At 43.3% G+C, this 16,698-nt stretch overlaps 1 protein-coding gene across 3 annotated transcripts in view; it reads right to left on the bottom strand.

Moving 5' to 3' along the window:
• The window catches only part of KLHL29 (kelch like family member 29), a 547,902-nt gene that overhangs the window by 34,289 nt on the left and 496,915 nt on the right, over nt 1-16,698 (bottom strand). For all 3 annotated transcript variants that reach the window (XM_034766597.1, XM_034766598.1, XM_034766596.1), the window contains 3 exons: nt 12,457-12,655; nt 7,823-8,005; nt 5,068-5,248 (listed from right to left, as the gene is read on the bottom strand). In XM_034766597.1, the coding sequence (XP_034622488.1) occupies nt 5,068-5,248; nt 7,823-8,005; nt 12,457-12,655 (563 nt within the window). The remainder of the gene's footprint in view (nt 1-5,067; nt 5,249-7,822; nt 8,006-12,456; nt 12,656-16,698) is intronic.

Genomic DNA, 16,698 nt, shown 5'->3' with positions numbered 1-16,698 from the left:
TAGCAGATTAATTATAATTGCGAGTTTAACAAATCCCCATCACAAGGGCTTACCTACCCCTGCAGAGGCAGAATGCATTGAAATGATATGGAGAAAGCCTACTATTCTACTAGATAAGCATGCATAACAGGCCTACACTAGCCTTGCTTTTTTAAACTGTAAATATTCTAGCATGCTCAGTTTAAGGCTTGTTGGGGCCTGAGCCACAAAATCTTTCATCAAAACGTGTGTGTCTCTGTGAGATCACAATGTGCAGGCACCACGTGGTCTCAGTTAGTTAAGTTCATTCTTGCAGTGCTGCCAACCCCAAGAGTTCCAAATCATGAGAATTGCCTTAAAATCATGAGATTAAAAAACACATTAGGGGTTCTCTTATTAGCCTTCTGGCTTCTGAGCCATTAGGGTGTATGTTTTCAAGCTTTTCTCCACAACCACAAGGGTTAAAAATTCAATGGAGCTATGACGTGTGCGCCTCACCTTTAAAATGTAAACTCAGATTCTAATGCAATCGTATGACTCTGGGAGCTGGGGATTTAAGAAAAATACCAAATATGATGAGACGTGTGATAACAATTCCAAGAGTCATAAGATTTATTTTGGGGCTGGAGGCTGATCTTGAGGGACGGGGTCTGGAGAATCATAGAATTGTAGAACTGGAAGGGACCTCGAGAGGTCATCTAGTCCAGTCCCCTGCACTTGTGGCAGGGCTAACTATTAGTACTACTATTAGTATTAGTATTAGGAAGGGGAAGGACCGGCTTTGCCTAATTCTCAGCCTACACAGTCACTGGTTTTGGAAATACAAACTGTTCTTTTTTTTGTTGATGGTCTGTTTAAGAGAGAACATGAGAATCAGAGCAGAGAAAGAAACAGACTAGGCAAAAGGACACACCCTAATCAAAACTAAATACAGTCTACTAGTGCACACAGGACACCTGCTTGCATCAGTGTCATTCCTCTTTATCTAAAACAGGATTTAAAAAACAAACAAACCCTCTACACTTCCCTTGTAAAAAAAGCATGGCTTTAAATGACAGGAGAAGAGGTTTGGGAATTTGAAGAAATTTTGCAAACCTATGAAACAGTTCTAGTCCCCCTGGGCCCACTCATCATCAGCTTGGAGTGTACAGCATGCACAATGCTAGCAATTTACTCTTCACTATTTATGCTGCTTGTTTACGTCCCATGTTCTCTCATTCACTGAGACAATCAACAAAGTCAGTTTCATTTTTGTTCATTTCACCTCTGCAATGATGGGATTGCAAACACTGCATGGAAAGGTTTACTCTGAGGGTATGTCTACACTACGAAATTAGGTCGAATTTATAGAAGCCGGTTTTATAGATATCGGTTTTATACAGTCGATTGTGTGTGTCCCCACATAAAATGCTCTAAGTGCATGAAGCCGGAGGATCGCGTCCACAGTACCGAGGCTAGCGTCGACTTCCGGAGCGTTGCACTGTGGGTAGCTATCCCACAGTTCCCGCAGTCTCTGCCGCCCATTGGAATTCTGGATTGAGATCCCAACGGCTGATGATGCAAAACAGTGTCGTGGGGGGTTCTGGGTACATGCCGCCAGGCCCCTCCCCCTCCGTCAGAGCAACGGCAGACAATCGATTCGCGCCTTTTTACCTGGGTTCCTGTGCAGACAACATACCACGGCAAGCCTGGAGCCCGCTCAGCTCAGCTCAGCTCACCGTCCCCATATGTCATCTGGGTGCTGGCAGACATGGGGCTACATTGCTACACAGCAGCAGCCCCTTGCCTTTTGGCAGTAGATGGTGTATTATGACTGGTATCCGTCATCGTCGTGTTCCAGTTCAATCAGAGGCACCTGGACAGACATGCTTTGTCTCCTGGAGACTCAGTCCTGCCGGCCGTCCTATTGAACCGTCTTGACGATGATGGCTAGCAGTCGTAGTACAGTATCTTCTGCCAAGCACCCAGAAGATGCCGAGGGCTATCAGTCATGCTGCACCGTCTGCTGCCAGCTTAAGATGTAAAAAATAAATGGACCAGATTTGTTCTGTATTCATTTGCTTCCCCCTCCCTCCATGAAATCAACGGCCTGCTAAACCCAGGGTTTTGAGTTCAATCTTTGGGGGGGCCATTCTGTGTGACAGTTGTTTGTGTTTCTCCCTGATGCACAGCCACCTTTGTTGATTTTAATTCCCTGTACCTGTACGCCATGTCGTCAGTCGCCCCTCCCTCCCTCTGTCAGTTTCGCGCCTTTTTTCAGACCAGACGCCATAGCACTGGGATCATGGAGCCCGCTCAGATCACCGCGGCAATTATGAGCACTATGAACACCACACGCATTGTCCTGGAGTATATGCAGAGCCAGGACATGCCAAAGCAAAACCAGGACCAGCCGATGAGGCGACTGCAGCGCGGCGACGAGAGTGATGAGGAAATTGACATGGACACAGCCCTCACACAAGGTCTGGCCCCCAGCAATGTGCAAATCATGGTGTTACTGGGGCAGGTTCATGCCGTGGAACGCCGATTCTGGGCCCGGGAAACAAGCACAGACAGGTGGGACCGCATCGTGTTGCAGGTCTGGGACGATTTCCAGTGGCTGCGAAACTTTCGCATGCATAAGGGCACTTTCATGGAATTTTGTGACTTGCTTTCCCCTGCCCTGAAGCGCCAGAATACCCGGATGAGATGTGAGTGGCGATAGCCCTGTGGAAGCTTGCAACGCCAGACAGCTACCGGTCAGTCGGGAATCAATTTGGAGTGGGCAAATCTACTGTGGGGGCTGCTGTGATCCAAGTTGCCAGGGCAATCAAAGACCTGCTGGTATCAAGGGTAGTGACTCTGGTAAACGTACAGGCCATAGTGGAAGGCTTTGCTGCAATGGGATTCCCAAACTGTGGTGGGGCGATAGACAGAACCCATATCCCTATCTTGACACCGGAGCACCAAGCCACCGAGTACATAAACCGCAAGGGGTACTTTTCAATGCTGCTGCAAGCCCTGGTGGATCACAAGGGACGTTTCACCAACATCAACGTGGGATGGCCGGGAAAGGTACATGATGCGCGCGTCTTCAGGCACTCTTGTCTGTTTCGAAAGCTGGAGGAAGATTCTTTCCTCGCAGGCAAAACAGGAAATGAAATTCAAAAGTTCGCAGGGCTTTTCCTGTCTACTTGGTCAGTGCATCTGAGTTGAGAGTGCTGTCCAGAGCAGTCACAATGAAGCACTGTGGGATAGCTCCCGGAGGTCAATAACATCGAATTCCGACCACACTACCCCAAATCCAACCCGCAAAGGCCGATTTTAGCGCTAATCCCCTCGTCGGAGGTGGAGTAAAGAAACCGGTTTAAAGGGCCCTTTAAGTCGAAAGAAAGGGCTTCGTGGTGTGGACATGTCCAGGCTTAATTCGATTTAACCCTGCTAAAGTTGACCTAAACTCGTAGTGTAGACCAGGGCTCAGACATGCGAAGTGTCACACACCTTGTACGACATTTGGTAGCCCTGTTACATGTGTGCCACATCTCAGGTACAATGTTACAATGTGAAGACAGAGACCAAGCTCCACACCACTCATATCCTCTTTTGCCCAGGGGAAGGCGCACTGGTCTAAGAGCCAGGAGATCATGGCAAATACGTCTGATTCTCCCATTTTACTGAGAGGTTGTACACAGTTATGTCCGGCAGAACTGAGAACAGAACCAAGGTCTTTACAATAGTAGTACCAAGTCCCCAGTGCCTTTCAGAATGAATGTCTACTTAGCTATGCTATCTGTCACTAATACTTGTTCTGTTGTAGAGTCAGAGATTGCGATACATTTCACAAATAGCTGTATTACCAACTACAAAGTGTGTGTGTCTCTAGAAGTTGGTCACCATAGAGGCCAATATCGTTTTTCTGCTCCTACTTAATCATTAGCTCAGGCTCAAAAAATCTGTAATGTGGAGCTGAAGAAACTCGGTTTGAACCATGCTCATGATCCATGCTGAGAAAAACAGTAGGTGATCATGCAATTACAGCATGATCCTACAGCACAAAGAGGCAGGTTTAAGGTTGCAGAGGCATTTCTTATTACATGACGGGAGGGGCTGCTGATAGCCCCACCTATTATGAAGGTTGCCTGACACTTCCCATACTAAGACCTTTTTTCATTAACCATTTGGGCTGAATTTTTCTATGCTGGGTGTCTGCCTCATGCTGATTTTTTGTGTGTGGAAAATTCTAGACAAAATGGTTCAGTCTTTACTAAGAATGCAGCAAGAGAGAAATACTTTGTTTTGCCCATGTTAAAACATTGTGGAAGGCTTTTTTTGGACCTGCCAGTATATTGAAAAATCAGTTATTTGCATAGCTCTAATCATAATGCATATACACAAGGAGGACAAATGAAAATTGCACAGGCAACCTTAATTCTAGGATTTCCTAACGTTTGCATGCTTGACTTTGCAACCTTAATATTTTCTTTTAATATAGTTTTTATATGCAATATTTATATATTATTATATATACACACCTCTACCCCGATATAACATGACCCAATATAACACGAATTCAGATATAAAGTGGTAAAGCAGCTCTCCGGGAGGGGGGCGGGAAGCAGGGCTGCGCGCTCCGGTGGATCAAAGCAAGTTCGTTATAACGCGGTTTCACCTATAACGCGGTAAGATTTTTTTTGGCTCCCCAGGACAGCGTTATATCAGGGTAGAGGTGTAATTACATAAAGAAAACTATGTTAAAAGAGCATTAAGTTTACAAAGTCAAGCATTCAAAAGTTAAATGAAACATCTGGTTCCCACCATGCTCTTTTCAGCACACCTCAATATGGATTAAAAGGTGATCCCATGTAATGGATGCCTATATAAGATGAATTTGGTATGTCTCAGCTCCAGTTCCCACACCACAAGCTACTGTGTATTTGTTTTAATACAATTTTTTTTCACTGGAACTTTTAAAAAAAGAGTAAATATTTCTATTTTGCTTATCTTCTGTAAAAGCTTGTTTTGACCAAATCAAAATTTTGGAGCTAATTTGCGTCAACAGTGTGCTTTTACATCACATGTCAAATAATTTCTTTAGGAGGAGACCCTTACCTTTCCACATGATCAACATTGCCTGCCACACCAACACCTCCAATGGTATAAATTTTCCCATCGTACACCAGGCTGTTGTGCCGACACCTTGGGACTGTCATTCGGGATACGAGATTCCAGTTATCAAGTAAGGACATGTAACACCAGACATCAGACAGCGTGACACCAGACTCCATGCCACCTGCCAACAAGGCATGGGTGAGAAAAGGAGAGAATTAAGTGAGAACTTGGATGCAAGTAGTTCACTGTATGTTGCAATCAAAGCCAGTTACTAAGTAAAAGCTCTTCAAATGACATTTGAGTAATTAAAATAAATCACCCTCAATAGGGAGCATCTGTTCCTATGAAGCAGATCTGTGTCATTGCGTCTTTGCGTCTCAAAGGTTTGTTTTTTTTTAAGATGAGATGAGGATATCAAGATGTCAGACGGACATGTGCATTAAGGAATATACACAACAATAAATAACTTCCAATCTATTAAATTACCACACACTTGTAAGAAGGTGTCATGTGGCAGAGACTGACTGGCTTGCTAGACACTGTCCACTCTGAAATCCAGAATGCTTAATTCAGTTAAGTGACAAAGAATGGAAACAACATGTTTTGTACACATATAAAGTAGTATTAAGGGATTTTAAGGTTTAACTCCTAATTTTCAGGCATCACTTCCATGTTTAGTTTGGTTTTCTGTTACAGTGCAGAGCCAGTGTTATAGGCACTGCCAAAGAATTTAAAATGATCAAGCAGTATACTAATACTGGATATTTCTGTAGCTCTTTCTAACTGAAGGTTCCAAAGCGTTTCACTTTCCAACACCTCATAAGGTGGGTACATATTATTATTCTTGTTTTACAGAATAGGAAACTGAGGTACAGAAAGGCAAAGTGATTTATCTAAGACCACACCAGGAGTCAGTGATTGAGCCAGGAACAGAACACAGAGTCTCAGTTCTATGCCTTAATGACAAAACCATGCTTCTTCCTCAGTAATGCTTTACCAAAGGATATTTCATTAAACCTCCTGTATTATCCACTGTGGAACACAGCAGTTTCAGGTGTTTTACTTTATTTTACTTTTACATTTGCTTTGTGTTTCACATCTGAGCAAAGCAAAAAACCCAGTGATACCCAGCAAGTTTTGCACTGAAACTGTGTGAGGCTCCTGACTTTTACATGGTTTCCACCCAGTACCATAAACCGGCCCAGATTCACCAGGTTCACAAGAAAGGGATCTAATAAACTTTGGGGGGTTGGGTTTCATTATTAATCTTTTGCACAACTCTGGTTATTATACAGTCTGCAATGTGGATTCCTAATACGATTCTTAATAGAAACTAGGTTAACAAATTTCAGAGTAGCAGCCGTGTTAGTCTGTATCCGCAAAAAGAACAGGAGTANTGTGCTTGAAGTATAAAGGTGTCTGTTTATATTCAATCATATGGTACATTTCCTTGGGTTGGGGAAAAAAGCAACCTCCAGTAGGTAATTGTAAGGATCCCCCTAGTGGTCCCTGGGTGTAAGTTTGAGTATGTCTGAGAATAGAAAGAATCTCAGGCAAGGAGTGGTTTGCATGGTTTTGAATACCCTCATCACTTCTCCTTATGCTGACTAGAGAGATGTTAGAAGCCCCAGGAGCTGAATAAAAATTATTGCTACCAATTTAGCCAAATCTCTTTGTTTTCCTACCGGTGTTAAGTTCCCCAGTGGAGGTCTTTGTGCAGTGCCGGCCATTTTGTTAACCTAAAAAGAACAGGAGTAGTTGTGGCACCTTAGAGACTAACAAATTTATTAGAGCATAAGCTTTCGTGGACTACAGCCCACTTCTTCGGATGCATCCGAAGAAGTGGGCTGTAGTCCACGAAAGCTTATGCTCTAATAAATTTGTTAGTCTCTAAGGTGCCACAACTACTCCTGTTCTTTTTAGGTTAACAAAATGGCCGGCACTGCACAAAGACCTCCACTGGGGAACTTAACACCGGTAGGAAAACAAAGAGATTTGGCTAAATTGGTAGCAATAATTTTTATTCAGCTCCTGGGGCTTCTAACATCTCTCTAGTCAGCATAAGGAGAAGTGATGAGGGTATTCAAAACCATGCAAACCACTCCTTGCCTGAGATTCTTTCTATTCTCAGACATACTCAAACTTACACCCAGGGACCACTAGGGGGATCCTTACAATTACCTACTGGAGGTTGCTTTTTTCCCCAACCCAAGGAAATGTACCATATGATTGAATATAAACAGACACCTTTATACTTCAAGCACAAATTGTAGTCGGCAACTCTTTTAGATAAACCCTTTTCAGGAGCGTGGCTTCAGGAGCATTGAACCTAACAAGATTATAGGGCTACAGTCTTCTATCAAAAGAAAGATTTCAACAACACTCTTGTAAACAAATATTTTAAGTGTAGGTCACATATTCAGCAGCTCAGTCAATCTTGAATGCAGCAACCCACCATTTAGACCCAACTTCAGCCACTGTTTTAAACTATGTTACTGCAACCTGGAAACCTCTTTCACAGGTTTGATGGTTGTCGAACCTATTCTCTATATAACTGCAAAATGTGCTGTTGACTGCTCTGGGACGAAATTGGAGCTGAAGTGAAATGGAGAGTGATAAAAGCATATTTGTTTGTTTTTTCCTTTCCCCGAGAGGTGGTTGAATAAAACTGGCAACCGTTTCTCCCTGCTTACACTGTACAATACAGATTGCGAGGAGCCAGTGCTTTTCTGCTCCTAATGGGTATGCTACTTACCTGAAAGATAGATGTTGTCTCCAGCGCTGACTACACTGAAAAACTCCCGATCGTAGAAAGGCAGGCTGGCCAACGGGTACCATTTATTGTTTTGAGGATTTAAACATGTGACCGCCGTTAAAGCTCGTTGGTTCATGCCAATCATCTGACGACCTCCCACTAGGACTATTACCTCAGCCACACCTAGGATGCAATTAACCAAAATACATTCTAAGAAAGCGTCATCTCTCACCGGGGAGGTAAGCTATCTAAAAGCACTTTGCAGTCAATCCAGTTCTCTATCCCCATTAAAAATACCCTTAGAAAAACAAGTCTTTTTTTGGTTTCCAATAGTCTGCAGCTAGCCTATCATTTATAATTTGGTTTCTTGAATATTGTTGCAGCTTATTAAAGGCTCATCTATGAAAAATATTTAGGCTGAATGATAAAACAGGAGGCGGGTGTGGAGAAGGTGAAAAGGACATGGTGATAATGGTGAGTGAGGAGTTACAATTTAAACATAGCAGGATTTAATAAGGAGGGTTGGAACCAGTTGTATTTGCATACAACCCCCACCCCCACACAATAGGGAAGATAATATAAAGGCCTCTATATCAAAAGATGGACAATGACTTCAATGGGATCAGGATTTGATCTTAAGCATCTAAACTGCCATCTGGCTTTGTCCTTGATTAATGTATCCTCACACCAAAGACTGATGTATTGAAAACTTTTAGGCTTTATCCCTCTTGGCTGCATTTCTTCAACATTTAAGTTTGTTTTCCATCCACTCCTTCAAAGGGGCCCCTTTTCAAAATACTCTTGTGTGCTTATGTAACACCTACTGACCCTGGTCATCGGTGGGTGGGATCGAACCTGAAACCTCTGGAACTTAGTGCATGAGCCTTTACTGCATGAGCTAAAAGCCAGTGGGCTCTTATCTAAGGCTACAGAGCAAACTCATAATCTCTCTCTTTAAGTGGTCTCGGTGCCACTAGATGGGACAGAACATCACACCAGAGGTTACATTATCCCAAATAAACTTTGCCTAGTTATTAATTATTATTGTTATATGTGCATTATGGTTGTGCGCAGGAACCTCAGTCCTGGATCAGGTCCCCACTGTGGTAGGTGCTGTACAAACACACAGCGAAGAGGCAGTCCCTTCCTTAAAGAGCTTGTTGATTTAGATTTACCTGCGCAGATGGAGATTTCCAAAACCTTTAATCTTAGGTGTACAGTGGGCCAATTTCCCTGCTAGTGTGAATGGGTGATACACCACTGTAGTTACTGGGGCCCATCTACTGAGGTTTTAACTCACAGTTTACTAAGTGCCTGGACTGAGGTAAATCTGAGCAAGACTCTCAGGATCTGCCCCTATACCGGATCCCTATGGTACATCACATTTTAACTGTTTGACACCCTCTGGCCTGAAACACTCACTGTCAAGTGCTTGAGATATTTTGGATTTAGTGCTCAATGTAACAGCAGAAACAGCAGGCCCTGGTGCAAAGAACTATTCACCAGGATATTGGATTGTTGTCCTCCATCATCTGGATTTTTGTGTTTTTATATTGAAGTGTTCTTCAAACAAGTTTACTCTCTTATTAAGATATGAACCTAAAATACTATACAGTTTTAAACAAATATTTCTTAGTAATGAGAGATCATTATTTTTAGTACATACCAGAAAATGTATGTGCTAAAGATAATATGCTGATAATAAATGACCTTGAGAGGGCATCTCACACCCTGCAGCAGACCCACAAAGGGTGTTTGGAGATCCTTTGTGCATCCATAAATGTAGACAATATGCAAAATAAATGGTTCTATATAATTAGACTCTGACCTAAAAAAATATAATCACCCTCCCTTATCCCAAAAGAATTACTTTCCTCTCATCAACAAGCTTCTGTAAAAGGTTTGCATTACATCTATAATTTTATATACAAAGATAAAATAAGCATTTTTCAAAAATCTTCAAACATCACACCATTAGCCGTCTTCAGCAAAAGACTTTTTAGTGTGAATTGTTATTGAAAGTCATCTATGTTTCCTCCTTCTGAAAAGTGCTTCGATTAGGCAGTCTCCACACCCTTTGTGGGTCTGCTGCAGGGTGTGAGATGCCCTCTCAGTCTCCACAATGATGAGGCTTGATATACAGTACATATAACGTACTAGCTTCAATAGCCATGTACATCAGGAAGTCTGCTTAGCCTTGTCATTGTACTTGCTCGGAAGAAGCACCAAGCAAAACACACAGGAAAGTTTCACCTATTTCTTCCACATCTGATTCTTATTTGTTGCAGTTGTTTGATACATACTATTTGTACTAACTTCCAGAGTAACAAGTATTTAGAAATTTTCTAACACTACCTTGAAACAGATTGATTTATTACACTGGAGAATTGCTTCTTCTTTGTTTTTGCTAGACAAAAAACACATGTATGCCCCATGTGGAAAGCTTCTTGAAGCAACGCTTTCTTCATAGATTGTGTGTGTGTGTGTGTGTTTTAAACATAATATATCTGTGTGATCCTTTTGATCTGAATGCGACAAACAGCCTGATCTGATATTGTAAGACTTGTGGTATTGAAATAAGAATACATCTACACAGTGCTGTGAAAGGGAAAACTGCTTTACAATAATTAATCAACTGATCCTCACAATACCCTGAGAGGAAGGTAAGAAAATATTATTGTCCTGAAAAAGCTGAGGTAGAGAGGACAAGGACCACATTTTTAGAAGTGTTGTCTAGGTGTGGGGGCTCAACTTTAAATACAGTAACTCCTCGCTTAATGTTGTAGTTATGTTCCTGAAAAATGTGACTTTAAGCGAAACGATGTTAAACAAATCCAATTTCCCCATAAGAATTAATGTAAATGTGGGGGGGGGGAAGGGGTTAGGTTCCAGGGAAATTTTTTTCATCAGACAAAAGACTATATATATATATATAGATATAGATATATACACACACATACACAGGCACACACAGAGTATAAGTTTTAAACGAACAATTTAATACTGTACACAGCGATGATGATTGTGAAGCTTGGTTGAGGTGGTGAAGTTAGAGGGTGGGATATTTCCCAGGGAATGCCTTACTGCTAAATGATGAACTAGCACTCGGCTGAGCCCTCAGGGGTTAATACATTGTTGTTAATGTAGTCTCACACACTACAAGGCAGCAGGAATGGAGGGAAGGGAGACAGCATGGCAGACAGAGAGACACACCCTGTGTGTGAGAGAGAGAGACGCATATTGACCCTTTAAGTAGGCTGACCCCACTCTCAGTACACTGTCTTTTTAAGTAGATCAGCAAGCTGAGACGGCAGCTGCTGCCAGGAAGTTCCCTCCATCCTAAGTCCTGTCGTGTGTTCCCCCTGCTCTATGGAGATGGGGTAAGTGGGGTACAGGAGCAGGGGGGACGGGGACACCCTGACATTAATTCCCCCCTCCCCCGGCACAGTGGGCAGGAGCAGCACATGGCAGTGGGGGGAGGGACAGCTGAACTGCCTGGCAATTGATAGCCTGCTGGGTGGCTGCCACACAGGGAACTTAGGGGAGCGGGGAGCTGATAGGGGGCTGCTGGTCCACCCTGGTTCCAATCCCCCACTAGCTCCAACGGGCTGCTCTTCCTGCAAGCAGTGGACAAAGCAGGTGGCTGCCAAACAATGTTAGAAGGGAGCATTGCACAACTTTAAACGAGCATGTTCCCTAATTGATCAGCAACGTAACAACGAAACAAGGTTAACCGGGACGACTTTAAGTGAGGAGTTACTGTACTTAGAGCCCTATTTTCACAGGTGCTGATCAACCTGCCACTGAAGTTAATCATTCCTGAACATCAGACCACTCATTTAGGTGCCTAAATATGGATTCAAGTGCTTAGCTTTAGGCACCTTACTTTGATCATTTTGGTGCATGTGTCTAAAAAGTTTGGCTTCCCAAAAATAGAGTAAGCCAAAAGAGGGGAAACTTTTTGGACCTTAAGTGACTTGCCTAAATGCCACAGAAGAAGGGTGATAATATTTCTCAAAGAGAAAACAGGACACTGCGAGTGGCTGGCCTGAGACCTACACCTCCTCCCCATCCCACTCCTCGCCCGCAGGGCTGGCCCAAGCTGCTTGCCTGAGCCCCCTTCCTTGCACAGGAGAAGGCAGGGCTTGGGTGAGCAGCGATGCACATACTAGATAGGGTGACCATAGTTCCCAAAGGCTGTTCCGAGATTGCTGCTCGCCTGAGCCCTGCCTTCCCCCCTGCATGAGGCTGGAGTTGGTATCGCTGCTCGCCCCAGCCCTGCCTGCCTCCCCCCCTGCATGGGGCTGCCATTGCTGCTTGATCAGTTTGGCAAGAGCAAATGGAACAAATGCCCACTTTTGCCCAAAAAGTCAGGACAGCCGGGACAGGGCTTAAAAAAAGGGATTGACTCGGCCAAAACGGGATGTATGGTCACCCTACACAGAAGGAGACAGAGTCGGAACTCTGGACTCTCTGGCTCCCAATCCTGTGCTCGTGAAAGGTGGTGAATGGAAAAGAAATGACACTTACTCCTCCCTTCCTATGCAAACTACAGACAGTCTGAACCATTCAGTCTTGGACTGCAGGAAGTGTCAGATCAGAGAGCTTTTCCTCTGAAGCTAGCTTTGCTTTACCTGCTGATAGCCTGGGCCGGGTTCTTGGTGTCTGCATCTCTTGTCGGGCATGTGGGAGCATGTGATAACGTTTTGCTTCGTTCACTAGATCCCGGCAGGCCTCTGAAGACTTTATCAACTCCTCATTGTCAACAACATTTAGCAGATAACTGGGATGGATGAAGGGGAGGCGGACCACTGCAAGCAACTCCGCAGCATACTGGAGAAAGAACACATGGCAGCCTTAGTGCTTGATTTCAACCATTTGGCGTTTCCTCCTCCCCCATCACAAACACTTCCCCTTATTACCCAACTTGGGAATATATTATACTTTGAGCTGCCCTTAGTACCTGAGCTTTGTTGTACACAGTCCTGATTTTCATGGATCCTGCATACACTCCCCAAACCTTCATTATTGTTCAGGTAGCACAAAGACAACACATTCCTTAGCTGCTCCACTCTGAAGGCTTTTTTTGGGGGGGGGGAGGGGTCCCATATGGAGACAAAAACAATCTTCAAAAGCTGACAATTCTTGTTATACAGAGATTTTGTTGTAAAAGCAGATTCTCAACTTATGCTCAATATAACACCTTATGCACAGGAGACAGGCATTAATCTTCCTAGCTTCCTGAATTCACCTTGAAATTTAAGACTGGCTGCTACATTGAAAACAAATGGCTTTTCTAGCATTTGTGTGTGAAAAAAGCAGATGAGCAGCTTGGGTTTGAATAGCCTCTATGGTGGATACTGAAAAACACCATCCAATTTGTTAACTATCTTTTAATTAGTAGGATTTATTTGTTTGTGAAACAAATCACGTACTTCAAAGTTTCCCTAGAAATCAGATTCCTGTGGATGCTACGCAAATACTGACACTACACCCCATCTTCTAAATAAATAAAATAAACCTTGTAGTGCAAAGGACATTGGAAGAAATGAAGCTGTCTGTCGCCGGTTATTGCTTAAAGGAAAATAAAACCACAAAAGTGAAAATTGCAACTGATAAATGAAGAGTCCATTCACTGAGAACTGATTTTAAATCACTGTTTATCTTACAGCATATCACAGAACACTTCACAGTGAGAGATAGAAGAGTTGGAGAATGCATTTATGGAGCTGGGTATAGGGAACATATCAGGACAATATGATATAAACTAAGTTAAAATGAGCATATTTAGAAGGGCAGTAAAAGAAAGGTGACTATTAAAAGCAACAAAGATGATTGTTATTAGTAAACATTTATATTATCAGAGCACTCAAAGGCCCCAATTGGGATTGGGACCAAGATTCAAGGAAATATTCTTGAAGATTAAGGGGTTGAGCCTGAGAGGCGCTTAACACCCAAAACTTCCACTGAGCTGCAGGTGCTCATTACTTTCTGGAATCCATCTATCTGTTTAGTTGTTTAGACCATGTTCATCACCTTAGTGATGAACAGACTGGACTTCTACATAGAGCGCTTCCATTGATGTGCATGAGCTGAAATTGTGGAAAAGCAGCATCACTTGCCCCATAATCTCAGCCGTGCAGAACACAACGCCATCCACAGCCTCAGAAACAATTCTGACATCATAATAAAAAAGGCTGACAAAGGAGGTGCTGTCGTCATCATGAATAGGTCAGAATATGAACAAGAAGCTGCTAGACAACTCTCTGACACCACATTCTACAGGCCATTATCCTCTAACCCCACTGAGAATTACCAAAAGAAACTACATCATCTGCTCAAAAAGCTCCCTAAAGAAGCAAAGGAACAAATCTACACTGACACACCCCTAGAGACCCGACTAGGGGTATTCTACCTGCTACCCAAAATCCATAAACCTGGGAATCCTGGATGCCCCATCATCTCAGGCATTGGCACCCTGACAGCAGGATTATCTGGCTATGCAGACTCTCTCCTCAGGCCCTACGCTGCCAGCATTCCCAGCTATCTTCGAGACACCACTGACTTCCTGAGGAAACTCAAATCCTTTGATGATCTTCCAGAAAACACCATCCTAGCCACTATGGATGTAGAAGCGCTTTACACCAACATTCCGCACAAAGATGGACAACAAGCCATCAGGAACAGTATCCCCGATACCATCACGGCAAACCTGGTGGCTGAACTTTGTGACTTTGTCCTCACCCACAATTATTTCAGATTTGGGGACAATTTATACCTTCAAGTCAGTGGGACTGCTATGGGTACCCGCATGGCCCCTCAGCATGCCAACATTTTTATGGCTGACTTGGAACAACGCTTCTTTAGCTTTCGTCTCCTTACGCCCCTACTCTACTTGCGCTACATTGATGACATTTTCATCATCTGGACACATGGGAAGGAGACCATTGAGGAATTCCACCAAGATTTCCACAATTTCCACCCTACCATCAACCTCAGCCTGGACCAGTCCACAAAAGAGGTCCTCTTCCTAGACACTACTGTGCTAATAAGCGATGGTCACATAAACACCACCCTATACTGAAAACCTACTGACCGCTATACTTACCTACATGCCTCCAGCTTTCATCCAGAACACATCACACGACCCACTGTCTACAGCCAAGCTCTAAGGTACAACCACATTTGCTCCGATCCCTCAGACAGAGACAAACACCTACAGAATCTCTATCAAGCATTCTTAAAACTGCAATACCCACCTGGTGAAGTGAAGAAACAGATTGACAGAGCCGGAAGGGTACCGAGAAGTCACCTACTACAAGACAGGCCCCAACAAAGCCTGAAAGAAATACGCACCAGCAACTACACACCACACAACAAAACACCAACCCAGGAACCAAACCCTGCTACAAACCCTGGTGCCAACTCTGTCCACATATCTGTTCTAGGGACGCCATCATAGGACCTAATCACATCAGCCACACCATCAGGGGCTCGTTCACCTGCACATCTGTCAATGTGATATATGCCATCATGTGCCAGCAATGCCCCTCTGCCATGTACATTGGCCAAACTGGACAGTCTCTATGCAAAAGAATAAATGGACACAAATCTGACATCAAGAATCATAACATTCAAAAACCAGTAGGAGAACACTTCTCTCTGGTCACTCAATAACAGACCTAAAAGTGGCAATTCTTCAACAAAAAGACTTCAAAAACAGACTCCAATGTGAAGCTGCAGAACTGGAATTAATTTGCAAACTGGATATCATCAGATTAGGCCTGAATAGAGACTGGGAGTGGTTGGATCATTACAAAACCTAAACTTAATTTCCCCAATCCTAATTTCTCCCTACTGTTACTCACACCTTCTTGTCAACTGTCTGTAATGGGCCACTCTCTTACCACTTCAAAAGTTATTTTTCCTCCCTTGGTATCCTGCTGTTAATTGAATTATCTCGTTAGATTGACATCAGACTTGGTAAAGCAACCCCCTCCTTTCACGTATTTATACTTGCTCCTGTATTTTTCACTTCATGCATCTGAAGAAGTAGGTTCTAGCCCATGAAAGCTTATGCCCCCCAAAATTGTTAGTCTCTAAGGTGACATTTTTTTTAGTGTGTGAGTGCCTCTAGTGTCTGGGAATCAGGTGACAGCTGCAGTGGAAGAAGAACGTAGAGATACAGGGATGGAGAAAGGAAAGATGAGTGAGCAGTTGTTGGTTAGAAATATTTCTCAAGTTCTAGTGTGCACAATTGGTTCCACCCTGCTAGGTGATAAGCGATCATACTCATCACAGGAACATCTTCTACCACTTCCCATTTCCCTACAATAAATTTAAAACAGAGGCATCAGTTTGGTAGGACATGCAATTATCTCTTTCCAGTAGGAGTTTGCACTAACCTACCTCCTTAGAGCCATGTCACCGTGATGATATAAACTAAGTTAAAATGAGCATGTGATGTGACTGAAATGGATTCAGTCTGGCAGAGAGAAGAATATGGGTTTTCACAAAATCCAATCACTTCATTTAACAGAGTGTAACAGACATGGAAGTGCTTGGCAGTCTGAAATGTCCAGTTTTCTGAGAAGAGATGAGTGTGTGTTTGCATAACAGTAACACCTCTGAACTTCACAACTATAATAAATAACACAGTAATAACACCTTACACTTCTGAAGCATCTTTTTTGTCAGAAGAGCTCAAAATGTTGCGCACACACTAATTATTGTGAGCCTCACAATACGCCAGGAGGCAGGCAGGTTTTACAGATGGGGAAGCCGAGGCAAAATGAGTAGGGTGACTTGCCCAATGTCAGAGTGACAGAAAGATGACCAGAAGCAAATGCTGACTACCTTAGTCTAACCGCTAATTC

Source organism: Trachemys scripta, chromosome 3, assembly GCF_013100865.1.
Source record: "Trachemys scripta elegans isolate TJP31775 chromosome 3, CAS_Tse_1.0, whole genome shotgun sequence".
Lineage (NCBI taxonomy): Eukaryota > Metazoa > Chordata > Testudines > Emydidae > Trachemys > Trachemys scripta.
This window is presented reverse-complemented; position numbering and strand designations above follow the sequence as displayed.